General features: G+C 37.7%; 1 protein-coding gene and 1 long non-coding RNA gene across 5 annotated transcripts in view; one reads left to right on the top strand and one right to left on the bottom strand.

Annotated features, from left to right (window-relative positions):
- The window catches only part of MTPN (myotrophin), a 49,410-nt gene extending 26,177 nt beyond the window's left edge, over positions 1–23,233 (top strand). Inside the window, exons 3-4 of one of the 4 annotated variants that reach the window (XR_013414658.1) lie at positions 120–3,744; positions 13,487–14,255. Coding sequence is in view for 1 of the 4 variants with exons in the window: in NM_001260744.1 (NP_001247673.1) it covers positions 120–203; positions 19,960–20,046 (171 nt within the window). In the remaining 3 variants the exon portion in view is untranslated. 4 annotated transcript variants of the gene reach the window in all.
- The window catches only part of LOC144339978 (uncharacterized), a 178,642-nt gene continuing 167,653 nt past the window's right edge, over positions 16,801–27,789 (bottom strand). Inside the window, exon 4 of the long non-coding RNA XR_013415627.1 lies at positions 16,801–17,782. This is a non-coding gene — a long non-coding RNA (uncharacterized LOC144339978). The remainder of the gene's footprint in view (positions 17,783–27,789) is intronic.

Below are 27,789 nucleotides of genomic sequence, written 5' to 3'. Positions count from 1 at the left end.
TTTATTTATTTATTTGTAGAAAGGCAAATAGGTAAATCTAGTAAGAGTTTTCTAGTTAAAACTAGAAAGTAGGAAGAAATGAAAAACGGATAAGGTTATCTCTGTTTATTATTTCGTAGGCTCCAGATAAACATCATATTACTCCTCTTCTGTCTGCTGTCTATGAGGGTCATGTTTCCTGTGTGAAATTGCTTCTGTCAAAGGTGAGGTCAATTGCTAATTGTATTGCTTTTTCTATTACTGTGTTTAAGCCAAGTATTTGCTTGTTAATTTATTTGAATTTTGTGTGGCAGCTGGGACAGAAAACTGGAAGCAATATACAAAATTGAGGTCTAATGCTTGCTACTCAGAATAGCCCCTAAACTGTTACCAGTTTGTGGTAGGTAAGGAGATTGGGTGAATATAAATCATCAGTCTCCTTTGTCAAGAAAATATTTTACACACACAGAAATCAGCTTGAAATAACCATTGTACTTGATGATATAGAAGAATGTCATTTTGGACAGTAACACTTTGTGGACTGACACCAGGTTCATACACCACGCTTTGAGTAGCACTGGTTTGAAATGTATACATTTCATTTTCTGGAATATATACCAAGCAAAATGGTTTAGAGGTAGTTTGCTATAAGTAAGGACTCTCCAAGTTATCTGGTTTCTTGATATGCTTAAGATAGTGGTAAATTCGGAGTTTTCCTACCTTTTTTGTCTTTGCTATTATAAGCCCTTAGATGGAGTTCAAAATCCAGACTCAGAAATTAACCATTTAGTTGCAGCGATTCTAGGTGTATTAGATGGATCCTACAGATGTTGGAAAGCAATAAATCTTCAGAAAATATTACCAGTTATAGTATTATCACTAGTATTTAATTCCAGCCTTGTCAGTGGGCAAGTGGTCAGAAAGTGCAGTCATCTTCCAACTTGTCATTTTATGACCATACTCTGGAAAGTGTTATTTATAATATTTCATTTGGGATCTTAAGCCCTGCTAAAAGAAGCAAGAGAAAAACAGAAATTAAATGAGTAGATGTATATAAAGCATTTTGCCACAGTGCCTGATACATAGTAAGTACTCAATAAGTAGTAGCTTTTATTGTAACTAAGGCTGAAGAGGATTTTATGCTTTGTAGTGTCAGCTTCAATAAGATACGAAGAAAATTGGGAAAGAAGATAGCACACTTATCTCAACACTTTATTGACAACTTTGTAAAGACATGGTTCTAAACACAGTTAATTTGAGTCCTCTAATGAGAACTAGGGTTTTTCTATGCATAGCTTCATGTTAACCACAATTGCTGGATTTCTTTAAATATGTTTGTTGTTTGGGTTTGGGTTATATATCAAGAGCAATTTTTATACCTTACTGATATGAATGATGCATTTGTCCAAAAGCCAAAATAAATGGAAATATTATTCTTTGCCACTAGTGGATCCAGCATCTGTGATAGGGTGTGCTCACAAAGATTTCCAGTCACTGTCTTTCTCTTTACTCTTCATCCCTCCCCAAGATCCGTGAAAGGATTACAAAGTACCCTTGAAAGCTGCTAGATAATTTCATCCCTGGGAAATATTTTTGCTTACTGTATCAAAAACAGATTTGCTGTTTATGAAAGATTTATATAATTTCAATATTGTATTAGTTAGGACTCTGTCTTGCAAGTAACTGAACCCAGCTCAGACAGGCTTAAACTGTAAAGAGATCTTATTAATTTATATAACTGTACAGTTGAGGCACAGCTTGACCCTGTATTTAAGATACATGACCATGATCTGATTTTTTTATTTTTATTTTTGGCCTGTCTCAGGTCTCTTCCTCAGCATTGGCTTTAGTGCCATGGCTTCAGCCTATCTGCTAGCTCTCAAAAGAAATGGAGGACTCCCTCCTTACCCTTCTTTCCCTCTCTCTTCCTGACCTCTTTTTCACCCAGCCAAGGGTTTTGTTCTCTGAAAATAAAAACCTCCATGGGATCATTTTTTGCTTAGGTCCCTGGTCATTTACTCAATGAGCTGCCCTCAATGTACTCTTTCCTTCTAACCATATCTCAAACTGTAGATCAGAACAATTTTTCTTTGTGTTAGACCTCTCTCTCCTCCTAGGAAAAACAAAACAGGATATAACTTTTATGCTATAGAGAACCCAAACCATTGTTCTGTATTCCTTATTCCCAAAACATGAGGCTTCAGGTCATTGAGACCTTGTGGTTGTAAGTTTCCATTGTTAAAGAGTTGAAAACATTAAATGAGTTCCTGAAAAGTTGGCTTGATTTGCATGTACATTAGGCCCTAAGATGTCATCCCAGAAGGTTCTCTATGTGTGTACTGTGTTACTAAATTATTGATTGTGAATTGTCTTACTTTTAACTAGTTTGTTTTTTCTTTTGCGTATGCCCATTTTGTTCTTTTGTGTCTGAACCTTGACTTTTTTTAGCCAAATAAGTGACATTTGGAGATAGCTATGTTGGTAGCAGACCATTTGTAACCATGTAGAGCTGTTGTATTATATGAAAGAGATTTTCTTCTTACCTTTTTGAAATCAGCATAGTACATTTTAGTTCTGCTTTTTCAAAATTAATTACTTTGATTTTATTATTGCATAAGCTTCTTTAATGGATACCCTGTAGTTTTGTTAGGCAGATTTTTTTTGAAAATTGATTGTACGCTTTCAAAAATTCTTAGTTGTTAAAACAGAGCTGTTCCAGTGCATCTTTTAAAAGTTATAATCAGTGTTTATATTAAGTCTAGTTTGTTCTACCTTTTATCAAAAGTAGAATTCTTATGGAGTATTATGACTTCACTTGAAAAGACTTGATTTAAGAACTTTCCAGATTCAGTGACATTTCCAATATATTATCCAGTTGATTTATCCTTAGCATAGGAAAAAAGGCAAAATAATAAACAGGGATTTAGAAACTCAGTATACAACTAATGAGGGAGAAATCAGAAAAACAAACATGATTGCTAGAATATTTGAAATCAAACTTTATATGATATGCTGTATCATTTATAAATTATAAACCCAAATACTTAGGTATTATTATCTCTCTTTTATGGACAAGGAAACGATTTATCTCAGGGTGGTCTAACTGCTTGAAAGTCAAATACGATGCAGTGGAATCAAGATTTGTTCCAAGATGTAGGATTCAGCAGCCCGTGTTCTTAGTATACTTGAAATTGCCTTTCAGAATTACTGTCAGGACAGTTAATGAGAAATGGAACATGTACATATCTGCAGGTAAAAAGACTTGTGACCTCATTTTTAATTGGCAAGCTGGTAAATGAGAAAAATGTAGAGATCAACAGATGGGAGGCTTCCATTTCCAAGTTTAGGTCTGAGCACATTCTGTGGTATTCCCTTTTTGCCCCCAATGACAGAAAAGATGTTTTTAAACTGAGTTGATCAGTATCTACTTTGGACCAGAAGAATTGGATCCATCAAACAAGAAATTATAAGGAAACCTTGAAAGATAGAAAACAGGCAGGGTAGGGCCAAAGAAGAAATTCCCAAATATGAGCAAGAGAGTATTGTTGCAAATGGTAAGAGCTGATCCAAGGCCACTCCCAGAGGTGCCCAGTACCCCCAAACAACAAATGGAGTGATAACTCGGATGCACTTCAGGAAGAAGCAAATTAAACCCAAAAGGAAAGACTGAGATGCAAGAAGGGGAATGATAAGCAAGAAGTTCGTATGAATTAGTATGTGGATAACTCTAAACAAATATTTAACACTGAAGTTTTTAAAAAATAAGCTGGAACCAAATAAGGTAAATAATATGAGATGATCAAAGCTTCTGGTATTTTCACTGAATCCAGAGTACCTGAGAAACATGGTAAAACTAGCAAGAAGAAACAAGGGAAAGGAGGCAGATAATGCAGCCTCAAGAAGCGTCCTAGAAGAGATAGCAGCAGCAGAGGAATGAGAGTGTGAAGAAGCTGATGTGAGTGTGTGAAACAGACACCCATAATAGAAAAGTAGCAACTGACCAGTACAGCAGTCTGTGGAGAGGCCAAGCCCAATGCCTGTTTTTATCAAAGCAATAATAGGCAGCCTGTATAATCGTGTCATTTAGAATTATAATTATCTCAGTGAAATAAGGTTCCCCTTTATTTGCCCTAAAAAATCTTAACCAAGAAGTTTTTGGAATGAAAAGGGTACTTAAAAGGTGGTATTAAAAAGTCCTTCAGTTCAAAAGTTGGCACACTTTTTCTTAGGCATACCCTTTTTGCAAAGGTGTGCCTTTGCAAACCATATGGTCACTGACGTAACATTGCCACAGACAATACATAAACGGACGGGCATGGCTGCATCCCAGTACAACTTACATACAAAAACAAATACCCAGGCCATAGTTTGCCAACCCCTGCTCTAGCTCATAAATAGTTTGGAATTTATAAGGCACATTGTTTTAAAACCCTGACCCTCAGTGGTAAGATGATGCTTCCTAAGTGCTACAAGGTGAGTGTGTATCCTTCTGGATGCTTTTATTAGACTATGCTAGCACTTTTTTTAATGTAGCCAAACAAGAGTTTATAGGACGCTTATCTGGGATTTTCATTGTTCATTACTAAACTGGTCTTTCTGATTAAAATCTTAAACGCTTGAATAATAGCAAGGTTGCACAAACACATTAGAAGGGGGCTAAACATGAAATCATATTCTTGAATAGTATTAGCTGATGGACTTTCCCAAGTTCAGAGTTCATTTACAGTAATCCCCCTTTTCTGCAGTTACCCATGGTCGTGATGAGTACGTTACTAAGATACTTTGTGAGACAGACACCACGTTCCCATAATTTTATTACAGTTAACTTTTATTAACGTGTTATAATTGTTCTATTTTACTATTATTTCTTACTGTGCCTAGTTTATAAATTAAACTTTATCATAGGTATGTATGTATAGGAAAAAACATAGTGCAGTCATGTGCCATATAATGTCATTTCAGTCAACAGTGTGCTTATGGAGGTGCTGGTGTGAACAAACCTACCTCACTGCTGGTCATACATAATACTTGGTAATGACTATGTTATATGTTTATGTATTTACTATACTAGGCTTTTTATTATTATTTTAGACTAGAGTTTCTTCTACTTATTAAAAAAAAGTTAGTGTAAAAGAACCTCAGGCATGTACTTCAGGAGGTATTCTAGAAAAAGGCATTTTTATCATAGGAGTTGACAGCTCCATGTATTCTCTTGCCCCTGAAAACGTTCCAACGGAACAAGATGTGGAGGTGGAAAAAGTGATATTGATGATCCTGACCGTGTGTAGGTCTAGGCTCGTGTGTGTTTGTGTGTGAGTTTTCAACAACAAAGTTTAAAAAAATTTTTTTAATTAGAAAAAAACTTACAGAATAAGGATATAAAGAAAGAAAATATTTTTGTACAGCTGTACAATGTGTTTTAAGCTAAGCTTTATTACAAAACAGTTAAAATGTTAAAAACATTTAAAAGTTTATAAAGTAAAAAAATTACAATGAGCTAAAGTTAATTTATTGCTGAAAAAACAAAATTTTTGTTATAAATTTAGTGTAGCCTAAGTATACAGTGTTGGTAAAGTCTATAGTAGTGTGTAGTAATGTCTTAAGCCTTCACCTTCACTCACCACTCGTCTCACTCAGAGCAACCTCCAGTCCTGCAGGCTTCATTGATGATGAGTGCCTTATACAGATGTACCATTTTTATCTTTTATACTGTATTTTTACCATACCTTTTCTATGTTTAGATACACAAATAGTTACCATTGTGTTACAACTGCCTATATTCAGTACAGTAACATACTGGATATAGGTTTGTAGCCTAGGAGCAATAGGCTATACCATATATCCTACATGTGTAGTAGGCCGTATCATCTAGGTTTATGTAAGGACACTCTATGATGTTCACACAATGACGAAATCCCCTTGTTAAGTGACATGTGGCTGTATATATTAGGGTTCATTACTGTCTGTGGTTTCAAGGCATCCATTGGAGGTCTTGAAATATGTCTCCTGCAGATAAAAAGAGACTACTGTATTTTTCACAGTTACATATAATTGGACATCTTAATATAGTTTTATACTTTAAGAAAATTCTTTAAGAGAAATAATAGTAGTTTGCCTATAGCATTAATGCACTATCATGTGGCACATTTATTTTCATTTTTTTGTTTGTTTGGTTTTTTGAGACGAGTCTCCCTCCATCCCCCAGGCTGGAGTGCAATGGCGTGATCTCGGCTCACTGCAACCTCTGCCTCGCAGGTTCAGGCAATTCTCCTGCCTCAGCCTCCCGAGTAGCTGGGATTACCACACCCAGCTAATTTTTATATTTTTAGTAGAGATGAGGTTTCGCCATGTTGGCCAGGCTGATCTCGAACTCCTGACCTCAGGTGATCCGCCTGCCTCGGCCTCCCAAAGTGCTGGGATTACAGGCGTGAGCCACCACGCCTGGCCTCATGTTGTACATTTCTAATACTAACAATACATACAATATTTAAGATTTTATTTTCTATAATACTCATTAAAATTCCATATAATTTATATAATTCCTTATAATTTTAATAAAGAATTTTAAGTAGTTCAGTATTCCTAATCCTAAGGAATACTATTTCTAAATAATCAACTATGGGGTATTATGGGGAAATATCCTAAATATTTACTTCTTTTATCAATCATTTTTAAAGATGTTATATTTGCTATAATTTAGAATTTAGACAGATAAGCTTTCAGTCATTTATGCTGATGTGTTTACACTCCATGCCTTGTGTGGTATATACTGTTATTTAAAATGACCTCTCAGTAGCCTATAGAAATACGAATTTTTATAAATAAATAGGAAAAATTGTACCCCAGCATGAGAGAATCAAAATCTCATGAGTTGAGAATTTAATGAAAGTTTCAAAACATTGTAATTAGTTTTATTCTTAGGTTACAAAAATAAGCTGACAGCATACTTGTTATTAATAAGCTATCATTTTGTTACTAGTGATATTTAGCATACTGAGCTATGCCTAAGAGGAGAAAGCCCAAAAGAATAGCTTTTTTGTTTTCCTTTTTTTCCTCTGCTTCTGTGTCAGAAGAATTTATCTCCTCAGGAAGCCAACTCTAATCTTACAACAACAACTATATGTGTATATATATACCACTGATGGTTATGCAACGCTAATTTTAGTGACTCAGCTGCTTCAGACCACTCTGTAAGTTAACTATTCCTGGCTTGAGAACAAAGGTATACTCAACTGCATTCTTACTTAAAGGAAGTCAAAATGTTTTATGTCTTATGTATAATTGCTATAGAGATTAAAAATACTGAAATTCAGTCTGCTGAGGAAATAGAAAAAAACCATCTTGTCTGGCAACATTCATGTTTTTGATAAATATATTTTCTGTGCTTTTTCTTTTTAATCAAGCAACCAGTTAGTAAAACTTGAATACCCCTCTCAAGTATCAGCATTGTTGACTCCTCAGGGAAGTGTCTGTGGTGCAGAATGTGCTACTTGAATTGGGAATCAAATTGTGTAAGATATAAGGGCTGAAAGTCAGCCCTTTTCAGCACAAGCAAATTGGTGTGCTTGCAGGCAGAACAAATATTTACTTGAATTACTATTTGTTACTTGAGTTACTACCATACCTCCAATAAAATCTGAATAGCTTCAGATATTCTCACGCTCACATTTTAGGAGTATTTGGAACCCCAAAATTCTGTTCCATATAACATGGTCAAGTTGGGTTTCAAAAAAGTTTTAGGACTGGTATTCCTCAAAGAACTCAGCAGTGCCTTACTGAATTGTCTGATTTTTAAGAAACCGTGTCATAAAGGGCCTACCAGAATGATATATCTACAAGATTTGCACCATAAATAACTGAAGAACCAATTGAGACTGTTTTGATAGGTTTCACAAATGTCATACCCAAGTATGCCCACTGTGTAAGTTCATTATTGTTAACTATTTAGCTTTTTTAGACTACAGCACATCATTTTAGCTTCTGTTAGTGATCTATGCTATGTGCTGGGGCGCCACACACCTACACATACACAAGGTTAGTTCCCAGTTCTGCTTCTTAATAACTCTGTGGGTATGAGCAAGTTTAATATCTCAGCCTAAGCTTTCTCTTCTGTAACATAGGCCTGTACTTATCACATAGAGTTGATACGAGGATAAAATAGCTCACAGTCAGATGACATTTCCAATGTACAAGTACAGTTTTGAGGACTTTGTGTATATGAACTCATTTAATCACCACAGTAGTCTTATAGAGTAAGTATTTTTTTATCCATTTTACCATTGGGGAAACAGGCACAAAGCAATTTAGGAAATTTGCCCAGCATCACAGAACTAGCAAGAAGGGGAGTTGGAATTCAAATCCAGTCAATTTTGCTCTAGAGCCTGTGTCTGTAACCATTACATTATACTGCCTCTCAGTATAGCCAAGTACTCAAGTGAGATAATGTGTATAAGCCACTTGTTGAAATGCCGAGCACATCATAAATTCTCAGCAAGTATTAGGACTGTTCAGGATTGATGGGCTTCTCAGGAAAGGAAAGACTTGCTATACGAATGAGGGTTCCCTGAAGAAAATAAGCTTTATGAGAAGAACTTTGTTTCAAGCGTGGACATACTTTTTCATCTGAAACTTAGGATGTGCCACCTCTTAAGTAATATAACTGCAGCCGGGCACAGTGGCTCACGCCTGTAATCCCAGCACTTTGGGAGGCCGAGGCAGGTGAATCACCTGAGGTCAGGAGTTCGAGACCAGCTTGGCCAACATGGTTAAACCCCATGTCTACTAAAAATGCAAAAAAAATTAGCCAGGCGTGGTGGCAGGCGCCTGTAATCCCAGCCACTCAGGAGGCTGAGGCAGGAGAATAGCTTGAACCAGGGAGGTGGAGTTGCAGTGAGCGGAGATCATGCCATTGCACCCCAGTCTGAGCAACGAGAGTGAAACTCCGCCTCAAAAAAAAAAAAAAAAAAGTAATGTAACAGCTCAGTATCTGAATGGCCTTGAAGAGGAGCAATTTGAAGGCTCATTTGTGCTTTAACCCATCCTCTTAATTCCATGATGAATTTTTCTCTGAAACCTTGAAATGATCTTTCTACTCATGCTAAATATGATTGCTATAGAGATGTTAAAATCATATTTTTACTAGAGGTACCATGAGAACAAATCCAATACCATTATATATGCAACTGAAAATGAACTATAGTTAACTGTTCAAATAAGGAATAAAACGAAACATAAAATGTGTCTCATTGCTCACATGTGTGTGAGTCTCATTTGTTAGTTTTTGTCATTTAGACAAAGTTTGAGCAGCTGCTTGGAAAACTTGAAGTATCTGCCTGTTTAGACTTTTTTGACTGACCTTGGGCAAGTTTCTTAACTGAGCTTGAGAGCCTGTCTACAAAATGGAGTTAACAATGCCTACTTCAGGGGACTGCTGTGAGAAAAATGTTGTTACATATTTGTACTGTGACATTAAAAACTCAAAACTGCGACAAAAAATGTAAGGGATATAACAATCACTGTGTTTTGTATTATATTAGACGTTATAGGGTATCCAGAAATTGTCTTTACTGTCTCCTGTATCAATATGTAAATTAAATATGAAATTAAGTGTACTATGAAATCATCTTGCACCAGTAGATGAAACTGCAAAGTATGTATAATTGTAGGTATTTGAATAATTTTTTAATGTCACTAAATACCAAATCCATTTTTAGTAGTTTCCGAAATTGAATTATACATGTGAGTTCTATGGTAATGGTAATATTTAAGTATATATTTAAACAGTGTAAGGTTTTAAGATTCTGAATATTTTTCTCATAGTACCAGGGAACTACAGTTGCCCCAAATCATGAGATAATGGAATTCTTTGTGAGTATAGCACAGTTTCTCAAGACTGTTCTAAAATGCATATAAATTGATTCAGAATAATTGACAATATTCTCATGATACAGTATTACATACTTAGACAAGATAGTATTTTTAAAAAATTAATTTTTCATTTTAATTTGAACGCTTGTGTTCACTAAGGGTGAGATTTCTGTTACTATGACCCAGATGTGAATTTTTTTCATTTATTTAATATTCATTGAGCATCTGCTGGCTACCAGGCATTATCCTAGGTATTAAAGCCACAGGGACAAATGTAACAGGACCCCTTCCTTCATGGAGCTCAGCCTAATTTGGGGAAGATATACCTGTTAACAGTTAATTACAGACTGTGGTAAGTTCCCTAAGAGAGGTGGAGTTTAGCCATGAGTAACAAAAACCCTTACTGCAGTGATCTAAACATGAAAGTCTGAAGGTGTGCAGTCCAAGGCTAAGTGACTGGCTCCACTGTGTATGTTGTTGCTAGCCCACACTGCATAGGACAGGCCAAAATTAGGTCAGATAGCCACCTGTAGCTTGAAGGGAATCTGAGGATTTCATTTTTTTTCAACCTCTGTAGTAGAGGAAAGCAAGGAAGAACAGATTGGAAGTGGGTTGTGTCAGATGCTGAGTGAGCTACAGTATTGACCTGTGATCTCCAGGGCACCAGCTGCCTGGGAAATCCCAGCAGGCTTTACAGAGAATCTAACAATTGAATGAGAGGTAATTGGGTGGTTCCAGGGAAAGAACAAAGAATGTCTTTGATCCTTTACATTTTTCGAAGTCTTCATGAGACATTTAATATCAAAAGGAAGTACACACTGTATTCATTTAAATACTGGGGATATAGGAGTTAACAAGGTAAACAGATCCTCTGCTCTTGGACACCTCATTTTCTAGAGGGAAGACAGAGTAAACAGGTATACAAATAAATGTAACTTAATTTCAGGTAGTAACAAGTACTGTGGTGGGGGGGGAAGAAACCTTTGTAAGGGTAAAAAATAACTATTTTGTATAGAAAATTTCTTAAGGGTATTATATACTTTTCTCTTAAGCAGAGTAATGAGTAACGGCATGGTGATTTCCTTGAAGCCTTACCAGCATGCAACCCTCGAGGGGGTCTGTTGAAGTTTTGGTTAATTGTCCTGACACTAGCTAAGCTTTAGCAGGGCTCAATCTTGGTTTCTTTCTTACTATAGTCATGTCAAGCTCTTGTCAGATGTTATTGTTGTTAGTGTGACCGTCTTCAGTAGGCCCTGTCTCCTTTCTATTTTCTGTTTCTGATTTTATTTTGACTGAGAAAGTCTGTATTTGAAATAAAAATTTCTGCGTGAGGATGCCAGCATGCTTCTATGGAATGATAAAGAGCTTAAACTCTGTAAAGCTGTTTCAATGGTTTTTTAAAGTTTTATATTCACATCCTATCAGTTCAAATCAACATAAGGTTGCTGGAATCCTTACCTGATAAGTATCTGTCATAAAACCTTAAACTAGAAACATTGCAAATATTCTTTGAATTGCCTTTAATCCTCAACTGCCGTCTTAGTCCTTTTTGTATTTGATTCTAAATTGCTTTCTTTCCAAAGTGAATTGACCATTCAAAACCATGCTTGCTAAAGAAAATTTTCTGAAGTAATTGGTTATATTCCAAGGGGGAAGGGTATGTGTGTGTTTATGTGTATATGTCGATAGGTAAATCCATATGCATATATAGAGAGAACACACAGTTTGCCCTCCATAGCCATAGGTTTTGCATCCATGGATTCAACCACAGATCAAAAATAGATTCAGAAAAAATAATAGCACAGTAATTAAAAATAATACAAATTTAAAAAGCAATACAGTGTAACAACTAGGTGAGCCTTGAACAATGCAGGGGCTTAGGGTTGCCAATCCCTGCACAGTCAAAAATCCACACAGAATTTTTGACTCCCAAAAAACTAATAGATTCCTGTTGACTGGAAGCATATGATGACATAAACAGTCAACACATATTTTTTGTATGTATTATATACTGCATTGTTACAGTAAAGTAAGCTGGAGAAAAGACTATTAAGAAAATCATTACAAAGACAAAATTTACTATTCATTAAGTGGAAGTGGGTTACCATAAAGACCTTTTGTCTTTATCCTCATTTTCTTTGCTTCAGGTAGCTTGAGGAGGAGGAATTGGGGGTTAGTCTTGCTGTCTCAGAGGAGGAAGAGGTGGAAGGAGGGACAGAAGAGGCAGGCACACTCCATGTAACTTTTATTGAAAAAAATCTCCTTATAATTGGACCTGCACAGTTCAAACCCATGTTGTTCAAGGTTCAACTGTATTTATATAGCATTTACATTGTATTAGGTATTATAAGTAATCTATAGATAATTTAAAATATACAAGAGGATGTGTGTATGTTATATGCAAATCCTAAGCTATTTTATATAAGGGATTTGAGTATCCAAGAGGGAGTCAGGAACCAATCCCCCTCACACACAGAGGGATGACTATATATATAGATGACTGTATTTATATGTGGTTCCAGAGAGAGAGAGAGAGGTGTGTGTGTGTGTGTATCCAGTTAGCACTTGGATATGTATATATGTGTGCGTGCATGTGCGCACTAATTTTCTGCCTGATTTTATAAATTTTGCATGGAAACAAAGCTGCTGGTTATTCTGTCATTTTATCAGTATAACTCTAAGCAGCATCTTCAAAAACCTTGACAAAAGCCTTTTGTCAATAGAACGTCAGATAACCTCTGTAGGAGTTTGAGAGTTTCATCCTTAAAATGTTACTAGTCCAGTTCTCTTGGCCTATTTGTACATGCTAACAACTGATAATGTTCAGTGGAATTAGGCTATCTGAAGTAAGAAGTAGATAAAGGTGACAAGCAGGTAAAGATACGTTCTTGTTGTTTCATGTGGGTATATCTTATCTTTCCAGCTAGATTGTAAATTATTTATGGGTGGAGATAGCATGACTTGAAGTTTTTTAAAACATTCTCCATGTTTGAACTCACACTATCAAATAATACTTGATTATCTACAAGTGTGGCATGTGAAGATCAATAAATTACTTGCAATGTCTTAAAAACATTTACTGCCTAGAATGACAAACAACCTGTCTGTTTGGGTCGCTTTAACTTGGCGATAGCAACCTTTTTCTCCCCCAGAAAACTTCAGAAAAATCAGCAGAATCATGCTCTAAATATAGATAAATGAACCTAGTTCTGATTCTCATCAGATGTCAGCAATAAAGGGACTTCTATGTTGAAATTACCTGAAAATAAGTATGTTATATAGTGTGCTAGTAGGCAGGCGGCCTCTTCACAATGGAAATGCTTTGTTGATCTATTCACAGCAGTCTGTCTTTAAATCTGCCTGATTCAATACTGTAATTATTTTATCAAGTTCCTTATCATATATTTTTAGTTCCCATTTGTATCCATTTTTGTTTTGTTTTGTTTTGAGATGGAGTCTCACTCTGTCACCCAGGCTGGAGTGCAGTGGCGCAATCTCGGCTCACTGCAGCCTCCACCTCCTGGGTTCAAGTGATTCTTCTGCCTCAGCCTCCCCAGTAGCTGGGATTACAGGTGCCTGCCACCATGCCTGGCTAATTTTTGTATTTTTTGTAGAGAAGGGGTTTCGCCATGTTGACCAGGCTGGTCTCGAACTCCTGACCTCAGGTGATCTGCCCACCTCAGCCTCCAAAAGTGTCGAGATTACAGGTGTGAGCCACTTTGCTTGGCCTGTATCATTTAATAAACATTTATAGATTACTTCTTATTGGGCCTGTGCAAGGCCTTGGGATTGCAAAGACTAATAAGCCTTGTTCCTGCCCTCAGCATAGTCTGGTAAAGGGAGACAAATATGTAGAACAGTCAGTGCATTGAAGCATTGTGGTTGCTGTGACAAGAGTTATATGCAATATGTAAAGACCTGAAGAAGAGGGCAGTTGTGGTCTTCGGAAGTTAAGGGGATAGTGTGTTATGAATAAGAATGTCATTACAGCTCCAGGTACCACAATTGTAATTTCATAAAGCAGTTGACACTTGAGCTGAACCTTAGAAACTGAGTGTCTAAGAGTCCAGTAGAGAATTGGGGCACCGTCCCAAGCAGAAGCAACAACGAGAAAAGTCACAGGGACAAGAAAGAAACCATGACGTATTAGAGTACAGCACGTTGTTTGGCATAGCCACACAGTCAGGTAGAAAGGATTTAGCAAGGCCTATGACTAAAGAGGTAGGTAGGGAACAGATTCTGCCTTCATGTGTCATGTCATTTATCTTTATTCTGTTTCATGAGAATGCCATTAAGGGCTTTTAGGTATTATGAACAGTATGATCAGACTGGCATTTGAGAAAGAACATCCAAACATGTGGAGTCTGAATTACAGTTGTATAATTTAAAAAAAAAAAAAAAAAAAAAAAGGGCTGGGCACAGTGACTCACGCCTGTAATCCCAGCACCTTGGGAGGCCGAGGCGGGTGGATCGTGAGGTCAGGAGATCGAGGCAAGCCTGGCTAACACAGTGAAACCCCATCTCTACGAAAAATACAAAAAAAAAATTAGCCAGGCATGGTGTTACAGGCCTGTAATCCCACCTACTCAGGAGGCTGAGGCAGAAGAATTGCTTGAACCCAGGAGGCGGAGGTTGCAGTGAGCCAAGATTGTGCCACTGCACTGCAGCCTGGGTGACAGAGCGAGACTCCATCTCAAATAAAAAATAATAATAATAATAATAATATAAAATAAAATATCATTGCATCAAAATGTTTATACCTGAACTAAAAAAGTGATGGTAGCAATGGAGAACCAAGGACAGATGGGAAACGTTAATAGTATGGTCTGAAGACTAAGTAAACAAGAACTGCATACCGTCCTCCGCATCTTCTGGAAGATGGTAGTGTTCTTCACCTTGTTAGAGAATATTGAAAAAGGAGCAAGGTTTATAGGAAAAGATGATTACAGATTCCTTTTGGGAGAGGTTGAATTCAAGGTATTTATGGAACTTAAAGTAGGTAAGTCTCAAAGCCAGTCCTCAGAATGAGGACAATAAAGGTTGGACATGGATGAGATGATTAGGAAGAGCATGTTGAGCAAGTTATGAAGAGTGTTAAAGACCTGAACCTTGTATAAAGGATAGCCAGAGAAAGTAAAGGGAGGCAGGGGAGAGTAGAAGGAGTTGGTGCAGGAGGGAGAGGCAGGCTAGGCAGGAGAATGTGGAGATAATACTGTCTTCAGAGTTAGGACAATAATGAGTTGGGAATAAGACTATCATCACTGTTCAGATACCATATATATTGACTAGACTTGGCATTTAGAGGATGTTAGTGACTTATTTCAAAGTGTTTTCAGAGCAGTATAGGTCAGGTTGCAAATTGTCTGCCATGTCTGATTTTTCCTTGTGCTTTAGAAAGAAAACCCCGGGTTGTAGTTGTCCACATGGCAGCCTAAGTAGTCCTTGTGTCTCAGCTTTCCTTGCAGTTTTAATTATGGCTGTGTGTCTAACTTTTAGGCTAATGGGATGTGCACAAATGATGTGTGTCACTTCCAAATCATTACAAAATATGAATCCACTTGCTATGGACTTTTCTCCTTATCTAGAAGGCTAAAAAGAGATGTAGGATGAGCCAGCTCCAGCATATGGATGAGGAGTGTACCCATGGAAGATCAGCAGAATGGAAGGAACTTAGGTCCTTAGATGACCTTAAAGGACAGAGCCACCCTGCCAACCTCTGTGTGCTTAGCACTGAGACTGTTTTATGAGCAAGAAATAAATTAACTTAGTTCAATTCATTGTGTTTTAGATTCTCTCTGTGGTAGCAATTTACCTTAAGAGTAACAAATTGGTTCATGAATTAGTCTGTTCTCACACTGCTATAAAGAACTACCTGAGACTGGGTAATTTATGAAGAGAAGAGGTTTAATTCACTCACAGTTCCTCAGGCTGTACAGGAGGCATGGCTGGGGAGGCCTCAGGAAACTTACAGTCCTGGCAGGAGGCAAAGGGGAAGCAGTCATATCTTCTCATGGTGGCAGGAGACAGTGTGAAGGGGGAGGTGCTACACACTTTTAAGCAACCAGATCTCATGAGAACTCTATCACAGGACAGCACTAGGAGGGTGGGGGGTGGTGCCAAACCATTAGCACCCGTGATCCAGTCACCTCCCACCAGGCCCCACCTCCAACATTGGGAATTACAGTTAGACTTGAGATTTGGGTGAGGACACAGAGCCAAATCATTTTAATTCATAAGTTTGTGGGACTGGGGAAAACTCAGGCTGCTACTGTAAGTGTTACCTTCTGATTCTGTCATTTGTGAGAATTGCACAGGGTTGCAGTACTGGAACAACAGAAAATGACTAGTCATATTAGGCTGCTAGGTGCCACCATGAGCAGTATTTACCTAGAAATAATTTGAACATCACTTATTTTAACTATAAGAATTGATAAAAACATAGTTTTTACATGCCAGAATATAAAAGTTAATCTTGACAAAATAGAAAAGCTGGCAAATTAGAAGGTGAAGGGAGTGATGGGAAGGTTGAGAAAGTATCTTATAAAATTATTTTATGAGAACTGATGGAACAAGAAATAGAGGTTTAAATAAATATCGTTTACATTTATAAAGAAAGTATTTTAAGTATAAGAAATTGTGAGGGTCTAGGGAAGGGTGGTAGTGATGAGCTAAAGGCTTATCTATGTAGCAGGAAGTCAGAAGATAAAATCTAAAGTTATAGCTCAAATATCAGCATGAGTATATTATTTAAAGTTATGCAAATAATTAAAAACAATTTTAAAATGTTTTCTTCAAGGAAGGGATAGGGCCAAATACACTTAAATTCTTCAGTTACTGTATCAAGTACCAAAAAAAGTTGTTTTAATATTCTTACCTATATTGACAAAACCGGTTCAACTTTTACTTTTTTAGAGCAACTGGTTTTACTTTATTAAATTCATTCTTTCTTTCTTTCTTTCTTTCTTTCTTTCTTTCTTTCTTTCTTTTATTTTATTTTATTTTATTTTAGACTGAGTCTGGCTTAGTTGCCCAGGCTGGAGTGCAGCGTCATGATCTCATCTCAGCTTACTGCAACCTCCGCCGCCTCCTGGGTTCAGGTGATTTTCATGCCTTAGCCTACGGAGTAGCTACGATTACAGGCGTGTGCCACCACATGAGGCTAATTTTTGTGTTTTTAGTAGAGATGGGGTTTTGCCATGTTGGCTAGGCTGGTCTGGAACTCCTGGCCTCAGGTGACCCACCTGCATAGGCCTCCCAAAGTGCTGGAATTACAGCTGTGAGCCACTACGCCTGGCCTTAAATTTATTCTTAAGTATTTTATCCTTTCTGATGCTACTACAAATGGAATTTTTAAATTACATTTTTGAATTGTGAACCTTTTATCATTATGAAATGTCCTCTTTGTCTCTAGTAATTTTTTTTATCTTAAGCCTTCTTTTGTCTGATATAAATATAGTCACTCTACTTATAATTACTCGGATCATTTTTTAAACAAGTATATATGTATACATATTTAGAACAGAAGAGTAGAAGGAAAGACTAAAATGTTAACATTACTTGTATCTAACCTATAGAATTATGAGTTTTCTAAGTTTGCATCATAATTAGGAAAAAGGTGACATGCACATTTTAAAAATATTTTATCTAAATACTTCTGGTTGCAAATAGCAGAGATAAGTCAACAAGCAGAAAAGGAAATTTTGAAAAGCTACTGAAAAATTTTCAAAGGAATTTTTGAAAATTCCTTTCAAAAAAGGAATTTTTGAAAAATCGACAGGAAAACCTGGGAACCAGGCTGAGAAGAGACTGAGCTGTGGCAACTGCAGGGCTCTGGGTAGCGGGAACTTTTCAGCTGGCTCATCGAAGGTGATGCCCCAGGAAGGAGCTCTGACTTCTTCTCTTCCCTCTTTTGATCTCTTCAGTCAAGATTCAGAATCTAGGAGAGAGTATTCCGCTTGAGTTAAATAAATCTTTGAAATTTGGTGAGGAGAATAAGCATCTTCATTTTACAATCCTAGGACTACAGAGGACACTGGGAATGGGTAAGGGGAACAGAAATACACTTACCATGAATATGATCTAGTATTTGGTAGCACAACAGGGCTACAGTAAATTGTTAACTGTTATTAACAACTTATTGTTTACAATTGTTAACAATTTACTGTGTATTTTAAAATAAGTAAAAGAGCGGAATTAGAATGTTCTAACACATAAAGACGTGATAAGGGCCCTGATTTGATCATTACACATTGTATGACTGTATCACAACATCACATACCCCATCAATATATAGAACTGTTCTGTACCCATGATAATTAAAAATTAAAATGTTAAAAAACAATAGGGGACAAATGATTCCCCGAGATGAAATTAGGGTGCTGCCATCAAATGGAGGGAAATAAACTCCGGTAGCTAAAAAGCAATAGAAGTTCACTATAATATGTAACTGCTAATGCAGAATTACAGTTTATAATGCTAGTCATAAAAACAGCCATCAAAATGAATAAGAAATAACTTATCCCAGTTGTCCCTTAACCCTTGTGGCGGGACTCATAGCATTGAAGTTCTCATGCACTGATGTCTCTTCCACTTGACCCTGAATTCCGTGTCTTCCATGAAGCAGTTAAATTCATTTAGAAATGAGGAAATAGAGACTTTTATAATAATACTGAGGAGGACTTTGTGATCATTTCACACTTCCTAGAATGTCATCTCCTTCCTGATTTACTAACCAATTAGCCTGTACTCCTCGTCAAGACTCAGCTCAGGCTTTTTACCTCATCTCGGAAGACTTTCTCCCTTAAAATGCCCTCCTGCCACCTCCTGTTCTGATTATGGACCACTCATCCCTGTTACTGTTCTCTTCTCATGGTGGTGTGTTGGTTGAGTTGTCTGACTCTCATACCATCCAGACTGGCAGACTCTTGTCTTATTTTCCTTTGATTCTCCAGTCCTTTACACAGGATGTGCACATTAAACGTTCAGTAAATATTTGTTGAGTGAATGGGTGGATTTGCCAAAGAAAAGGGAAAGGCATCCCATGTAGAGCCCGCATGGATAAAGGCGTGACACATGGCAGGAAGGAACTGGTGGGAAATTCTGTAGGATTAGAGCATGGAGAGGTTAACTGGAGAAGAGACTGGTAAAGTTGACCAGTGTTAGCCTCTAAAGGACCATGTATGCCAAGTTTAAACAATTCTGTAGGCGTCAGGAACAAGCAGAAGAATGCGTGAGATTTGGCAAGGGGAGTGGGTCAGGACTCTAGAGATTGTGTGGTGAATAAATACTGGCTGGAGCTAGAGCTGGTGAAGAGAACCCTCGATGGTAGGATGTTGTCTCTGGGAGTTAAGAATCAGACCTGGTTTGGGAGCAGATTAACCTACCATGCACCTAGGCACTTTTCCAGGTCCTGGGAGTACAGTGGTGAATTACTGCCCCCATGGAGCTTTCATCCAGAAAGGGCAGACAGACAAAACATACAGGCACAAAAGGGCACACACACCCTCTCAAAACCAGAATGCCGTGTTGCAGATAAAATGTTCCAAGGCAGCACTGGGCAGGTTAAGCGTTCAGAGCGGTCTGGTATCTGCACTGAATATTTCCCTACAATACTGCAGGGAACCTTCTTATAGTCTGCCTCTCATTTACTGCGAAGTTTTTACAAGTAAAATGACCAATACTGTATATGTTCTTGATGTAGAGTGCATTAAGTATTATATACAAAAAGTGTTTCAAATAAGAAAAAATAATTTGTCACAGAAATACTTTAGCAAAGTGATTTACTTTTTCCCCGTTTCATACTGTGCATAGGGATATTGTTTTTAAAGCCTAATTAGATAAATATATGATAGTATAAATAAAAGCCAGTGATTGCCTGGGTTAATTTTGTAGCTTACAATTCTTAGTGCCTGAAAAATAATGTGGCGTTTTTACAACATTAATCCATAACATTGCCAGCTTTTTTGTTTTTCTGCAGTAGAATAGTCTCCACTAGTAAAGGAATTTTTAATTCTTGATGTAAACATTAACCTGTGCCATGCAATCTAGTCTTACATTTTCTTCCCCCAGTTGTGGGCTCGTTTAATGATAAGGACCCTTTCCTCTCTTTTCCAGGGTGCTGATAAAACTGTGAAAGGCCCAGATGGACTGACCGCCTTTGAAGCCACTGACAACCAGGCAATCAAAGCTCTTCTCCAGTGATGGATGGATGGACTGATAACTTGGGAAGAATGACTCTCCTGTGGCCTCACACTGCTGCCTGTCTGTCTGTCACTCTCTATCTGCCAGCTTCTTCAGCTAAATACTTTAAGAGGGGTGAGGGGAGAGATAAATTCATAACAAATCAGACTACCGGAAAAAAAAAAAAAAGTGTTTTGGAGGAGGGGCAAAAAGAACCATGATCAGGCTTTTACTGGGATTCCTGATCAAGTAAGCCTCTTCCCTTTCTAATACACCTTATACCCAAGGGAGAGCAAAGACAAAATACACCAGTATCATTTGACCTTTTCAGCTCCCTAGCTAATTTATTAATTGATTGTGTTGAAGGTCTGATTCTACAAAGGCCAACTCGACATATTTGGTAGCCCTAACTGTGTGAGCAGTAGTGGCTGCTGTGATGTAAACTTAGGGTGCTGAGATAAGCAATTAGCTCTAGCCTTCTGCCTTAAGAATGCATTCTACTGGGGATTTCCTGGCATAGTTAAGAGCGCTGCCTATAAGGTTGGTGACCAAATCTTTCCTCAGTGACTTTAAGCTTTATGTGAAAGCTTAGTTAAGGTGAGGAGGGGCACACTCCTAAATTGCTGGATGACTGAACTTTGGATTTTCTCTCCCCTTTCACATGGATTTCATGTCTCTTTAGATAAAACTGACTAGTTTTATTTATAAAATCTTAAGTTTTGGAAGTCTAAAGGAGAAACCATTCCAGTATGCATATTTTTTTCTCCTCTAGATTCATACATTTATATAGCATTGAAACACTTTCAAACTCTTGCTGGTAGTAAAAGGGGATTTAAAAATAGAATCATAGCCATAAGCCTGTTAGTATCATATAAAGAGAGAACAGTTATCTTAGTACCTATGGATTTTCTTTATTTGCTGTTTGAATGGATTGACCTTGGTTATGTGTGGAAAATTAAGGAACATTCTTTGGAATGCCTCTCTCAGACCCATCTTGGATGCTGATTACTTATTGCACCAAAGCTATCACTGGGGTGAGATTTACTGTTTGGACAAATTTAGCCCCATCCCTTCAAAAATACACTTGTAACCAGGTTTCCCAGAGTTGTTGATAGGCTTCTGCTGAACATATGCCAACCCACCTGCATAATATATTTTTGTTGCTTTTATAAATCATGCATCGCATAAAGTGTGACAACTTCAGAATGTATTCTCTGTTCTTAGAATACAGTGCCCTAAAATGGTGTTCTTATGACTTGCAGAAAATATTTACACGTATTTCCAAATATTTATTTCATGAGCAGTACAGCTAATTAAAATATATAAGCTTAAATTTTATATCTTGCATTTAAAATGTTAAGATTCCTTTGACTTGCCATCCATATAACCTTACTAAAAATATTAAGAGTTTTTTCTTAGCCAAGTCATGCAATAATTGAATGTACCTCAAATTTTTAGAGAGGGGAGGGTGGGTTAGGGACTGATACTCCCTAATAATTGGGTAATAATTGAATTGATTTTTAAAGGCAACGTAGCATTCTACAGCAGGGTTAAACTATTACCAAGAACAGTCACCCTGGTTAATAACAAGTTTTACTGATCAGTTGCTGATTGGTTGGTTGGCGTGTGGGCGTGTGGGTGTGTAGGTGTGTGTGGGTATGGGTGTGTGTGTGTATCTTTCCCCATGAGCCCTTTTTGTAATCCTGTGGCTTTTTCACTTACAACTAGCCTAACCCTGTAATTTTCCTATATCCAAGAACACAATCACAAAGTAGTGGTTTCAATACTTTGTTGTATTTGGCTAATTTTGCTGTCTTAATGCAGCCTATTAAGAGTTGGGTTAAAAATCAGTAATCAGTACTTCATTACATCACTGAACTAAAATATGGAGACATCCTCATTGAAAAGGGAGGGCACTCTATCAGTCTGTAACTATCAACGTAGTGCAACAGGGTGTTTTGATACCTTTGTTTTCACCTCTTGACATAATGCTATTTAAAGGCTTGAATTTTTTCCCTTTACATAATTTTCACCTTTACTTTCGAAGTGTTTTGTTGTAGTTGGCTATTGCAGAGAGTGCATTGTCCTATCATTCCTAAACCTGGTCTGCTTTCTACATTCATGGTATGGAAACCATGTAATTCTTTGTACAGTTTATCCTGATGTTCCTTGTAATGCAGTAGAGGCTATTTCGCCTTCCCTCTTCTTTCTCAACCTTTTTGTAAACCCCATAATTATGAAGCTATTGCTTGAGAAAATAACATATAAACATAGAATAGAATAGACTGACCAAGATGGTTCACAGTTTCTTTTTTTAACTAGGTTATTTATAATGTATTTCTGAACCACTTGGCAGACAAATTCACAACACTTAATGTTCATATTTTGAGTAAAGGAAGCTAAAACCATGTTTGCTTTCTGGTACTACATGCATTAGCAAAAGGTTAAGTAAGTTTTGTTCTCCACTGAAGTAATACTTAACATCTCAGAAAAAATCTTGCATGTTCTGTAGTTTTGTATTAAATCAGTCATTTCATATGCACTATATCAAGTACAAACAGGTAGTTTACCTGTTTATAGTAGTGTACTAACAAAGTCTCCCTTGCAGCTTCAGACTGGTATCTATAGGCTTATCGTTCAAATACAGCACTTGAATATCTCAAGTAGTTCTTCTACGCATAGCTCACCTTTCTAAACCCAGTTAAGCATGGAAGAGAGGTAGTAGGTAGGTGCAGTGTGTGGAAGCTGCAGACAAGTAGGCCTTTTATTCATTGATTTCTTTTCCCAAGTACTGGATTTTAAATCTATATGTATCTATTTGATTTTTTTTCTAATATTTCAATTGAGCTGCTGTTTTCTTCCATGCAATATTGTATACTCAATTGTGTATAGAAGAAGCTGGTGAGAGTGCCCTCCTACATAAATAAGCAATTGCAGTGTTTTGCATGCAAAATATAAAAAATTTAAATTGTCCTGATTCTATTTTGTAAATGGAGAAACAATCATATCTTTCTAAGCAGTAATGGAGGAAGACTAGTGCTTTGTGCATTTTGATATATTTGAGTTCATTTTTTCCACAATGTCATACTTTTGACACAATTGGGTTTCTCATAAGTATCCTAGTTCATGTACATCCGAATGCTAAATAATACTGTGTTTAAGTTTTGTGTTGCAAGAACAAATGGAATAAACTTGAATTGTGCTACAGCTAGTGTGTCAGCAGCATTTTTCTCAGTTACTATCAATTTCGTTTTGTAGTCATCTCTAAAACTATACCAGAAGCTTGATTGACTCAAACATTTAGTTAATCTAAATTAATGTATCCCACTTCTAGAAAAAAAAAATGGAGAGAAAATAAAATATAGATTTAATTGAAGTAAACCTTACCAGTCTTTGAAAGGATTTGCTTTTGTGTCAGTCTCCTGACATTGTTTTACTATAACTTCAGTAATGCTCCTGGTTGACGGGGAACAAGGTATAGCCAACACATCCCAGAGCATCAGGATCTTCAGAGGGGTTGAAGAAAATGAAGTCGTGGTTAAACCTCTTTGATCCTTTCATTGCTCATCTAAGTTGCTCCACATTTCTTGGAGATCTGCATTTCCCAAACTCAACTACAAGCACCTTTTTAGAGTGTAATTTTCAGGATGATCACTTTGAACCTTAAAACTGGACAAAATTAAATACAAAATTAGTTTGATTGTGTTGTAATCTTGTCAACACCAGGAGACTATTCGCAGTTTACTTTTAATGATAGAAAAAAATATGTGCAGATACTAAGTTATAGCAAAAGCTTTGTTTTAGAACTTTCACGTTGTTGACTGAAGTATAAATGGGGACCATGTGCGGCTTTAGGGGGAAGTGTTTACAGAAAATGTTTGAAGTTCTCATTTTAAGACTTGGAATCTAGGACCGGCGCAGTGGCTCACGCCTGTAATCCCAGCACTTTGGGAGGCTGAGGCAAGGGACATCACTTGAGCCCAGGAGTTTGAGACCAGCCTGGGCAACAGAGGGAAACTGAGTCTCTGCAAAAAATTAAAAAACAATTAGCTGGGTATGGTGGCAAGTGCCTATAGACCCAGCTACTTGGGAGGCTGAGGTGGGAGGATTGCTTGAGCTTGGGAGGTTTGAGGCTACAGTGAGTGAGCTGTGTTTGCGCCACTGCACTCCGGTCTAGGCAACAAAGTGAGACCCAGTCTCAAGAAGAAAAAAGAATTGGGCTCTATAAAGAAAGTTTAAATCTGGTTAAATACGTTTTAAAGGGAACAGAGTCGCCTTATATAATGATTGAAGAACAGACCCACATATATGGATGGAAGGCATACATCTGGTAGAAAGAAAGAGCTTAGAGGGGAATTAGTTTGCGATTAGAGAATAGCTGTCATAGGACTTCCATGCAGCACAGTATACCAGACCACCATGAGATTATTTTTTTCCTCTTTCTGTAACATCATTGATTCTCAAAATGTGGTCTCTACACCAACAGCATCGCCATAACCTGGAAACTTGATAAAAATGCAAACTTTTGGACCCTAGCCAAGACCTACTGACTCAAACTCAGGCTGGACCCAACAGCCTGTGTTGTAACAAGCCCTCTAGGTGATTCTGATGCATGCTGAAGTTTGAGGACCATTGAATAAGACCATAAGAGCAAGAAGTAGTCAGCCTATATATAGATGCCATCAGAAATGACTTCCTAAAGAGAAAGTAAATGGAAGCCTTTAACACGTGAAATGTAGCAAAACTGGCCAAGTGTTGAAGCTCCAGACACCTAGGACAATCTTTAAAAATGAATTTCAAAGGTATATTCCGGCCAAAAGAAGTCAGGGGAAAACGGTACAATGGTTCCAAAGATGTAACACTGGTGAAAATGACCCTCAGTTATTCTTAGGGGATTTTCCCCCTTATATCCCCAAAGCTGGATTCCTGAGACTCAAGCCTTACCCTTACCTTACCTTTCCTTGAATTCCAAAATAAAGTGGAGAGTGGAAGCCGGGCACAGTGGCTCATTCCTGTAATCCCAGCACTTTGGGAGGCCAAGGTGGGCAGATCACTTGAGGTCAGGAGTTTGAGACCAGCCTGGCCAACATGGGAAAACCCCATCTCTACTAATAATATAAAAATTAGCTGGGTGTGATGGCACATGCCTGTAGTCGCAGCTACTTAGGAGGCTGAGGCACAAGAATCGCTTGAACCCAGGAGGCAGAGGTTGCAGTGAGCCGAGATCGCACCACTGCACTCCAGCCTGGGCGACAGAGTGAAACTGTGTCTCAGAAAAAAAAAAAAAAAGTGGAGGGTTGGGAGAGACATGCAAAGATTTCTTGGGACCTATGGCATGAACTGCGGTCTCATGCTTTTTACATGCAGGTCATTGTGGACTGGCAGGCAGAGCCACTCTGAGGAGGCCGAAGGCTGCTTTCTTAGCCCAATGCCCTGTTTGCCATCACAGTGTGCTGTGAAGATGGATTCCCCGCTGCAGTGGGTGTGCCACTGGCTTGGGAACAGCAGCCTTGGGGCCAGGTGCCCTGGAGTGGTGTGTCCCAATTTCTCTACACAGTGGAGTGGCTTTTGCCCTCTGTTTTTCTTTTTGGGTGGCCACTCATCCTACCCAACTAAATAGGTCCTGTGTCAGGTCAATGATCTTCTCCAGATACCAGCCAGATCATCACACATCAGCCGTGGGATATTTTTCTCCAAGGCTTTTACTTCTTAAAATATGATTGCTGATTAAGAAGAGAATTTAACAGCAGCTTTAATAGCACCTGGCCCGTGGTAGACGTTTCACTGTGTTTGTTCTGAATGATGACGTAAATGATGACATTATACAGTAAAATGTGAAAACAGCTTTGATTCAGTAAATCCTGCCCTACAAAAGACTATTAGAAGAGCCACTAAGCTACCTGTGTCCATGGACCCAAATATTGACCATGGAGCCTCATAAGTACTGCTGATAATGATTGCAAACCCAAATCAATGAAGTGAAGACAAATACCACAGAGTCACAACAATTCACTGAGGAAATGCTGACCATGGGGTCAAGTGCGGGTCACTGTGAGCCATCGTGACACATACTCGGGCACAGCTATACGTGATGAAGCAAAACAAAGCATTGTCTGGCCACTCTAGCAACTTCTATGATTCAGCAGCTGCAGCAGCAAGGATGGTCTTATTTCCACTGTTTTGATAGAACAGTGGATCCCATGTCTGGCAACACTCATGGTAACAGCAGCTTGTGACACAAAGGAAAATAATACATAGACAATTCCTAGCCACCAGATGTTGGTTTTGAGAATACTACTAGAGTTTTTTTTAAAAGAATTTGTATTTTTCTTTCTTTCTTTTTTTTTTTTTGAGACAAGAGTCTTGCTTTTGTCACCCAGGCTGGAGTGTGCAATGGCTCAATCTTGGCTCACTGCAACCTCCGCCTCCCAGATTCAAGTGATTCTCCCTGCCTCAGACTCCTGAGTAGCTGGGATTATAGGCACCCACCATCACGCCTGGCTAATTTTTGTATTTTCAGTAGAGACAGGGTTTTGCCATGTTTGCCAGGTCGGCCTCGAACTCCTGACCTCAGGTGATCCACCCCGCTCAGCCTCCCAAAGTGCTGGGATTATAGGCGTGAGCCACCACACCCATTTTTCTAAGATTTTACTTACAAATCTGGAAGTGTCTTGTACACCTATATCCCCTTCCTAGTATCTAATAATCCTCCGTATGTTTATACACATCCCCTGTGGCAAGCTACCAAATCTAACTACGTTGTGATTTGCTACTACTTTGTGATTTGCTAGTCAAATTTCATTAGGCTTGAAAGTCTTCAGATCGAAACTAATTTATGGTAATTTTTCAATTAATGGTTCATGAGATTAGACCACAACACTACGAACCTAGAAACTCTGTAATATAACCATTCTTAACAAAAATTATTACTTAAGGGAGTTAGGGTTTTATGATATTTTGATGTTTGTTTCACCATTTTAACTGAACATGTACTATGATCTGGGGACCATTCTAAATATTTTGTGTGAACTGACTCATTTGATCTTCCTAATAATCCTATGAGGTGGGAATATTGCCATCCCTATTTTTAGATGATCAAACTAAAAAGAGAGGTTAAGTGACTTGCTTATGGTCACACAACTAGTTAGTGGTAAAGTCAGGCAGTCTGGCTGTAAAGTTTGTGCTTTCTACACTTATATTGCCTCTCCAACTCTCACTGAACCAACTAATTAAATTTTATTCTATGAACACAGCTTTTTCTAAGACTCTTTAAAAGATACTTGGAAAATATTATATGGACTTGTTTATGATTTTAAACAATTAGGTGAAAAATCTTATGCATTGATCTGGATGAAATCAGATTCTACAAAGACAACATTTAATTTTCAAGTTTGAGAAGTAACAATACTTTAGTGTAATAAACAATTTTTGACAGTCTATAAAATTGTGATATAATCAAGAATTGACACACCATGGTTCACAGGCTGAATCTGAGCCATTGCCTATTTTGTTTTATTGGAACACAGCCATGCTCATTCACTTACATATTACCTATGACTGCTTCCACATTTCAACAGCAAAGGTGAGCAGTTGCAACAGATACTGCAGTTCATGAAGCCCAGAATATTTATTATCTGGCCCTTCACAGAAAAAGTTTGCTAACCCCAAGATATAGATGTTTAGAAGGCATAGGTTGAGAAATACTCCCACGGATTGGCCAGCACCTCATTACAGAAGGGTTAGCAAAATCATGAAAGAATGTAA

The sequence above is a fragment of the Macaca mulatta genome, chromosome 3 (assembly GCF_049350105.2).
Source record: "Macaca mulatta isolate MMU2019108-1 chromosome 3, T2T-MMU8v2.0, whole genome shotgun sequence".
NCBI lineage: Eukaryota > Metazoa > Chordata > Mammalia > Primates > Cercopithecidae > Macaca > Macaca mulatta.
This window is presented reverse-complemented; position numbering and strand designations above follow the sequence as displayed.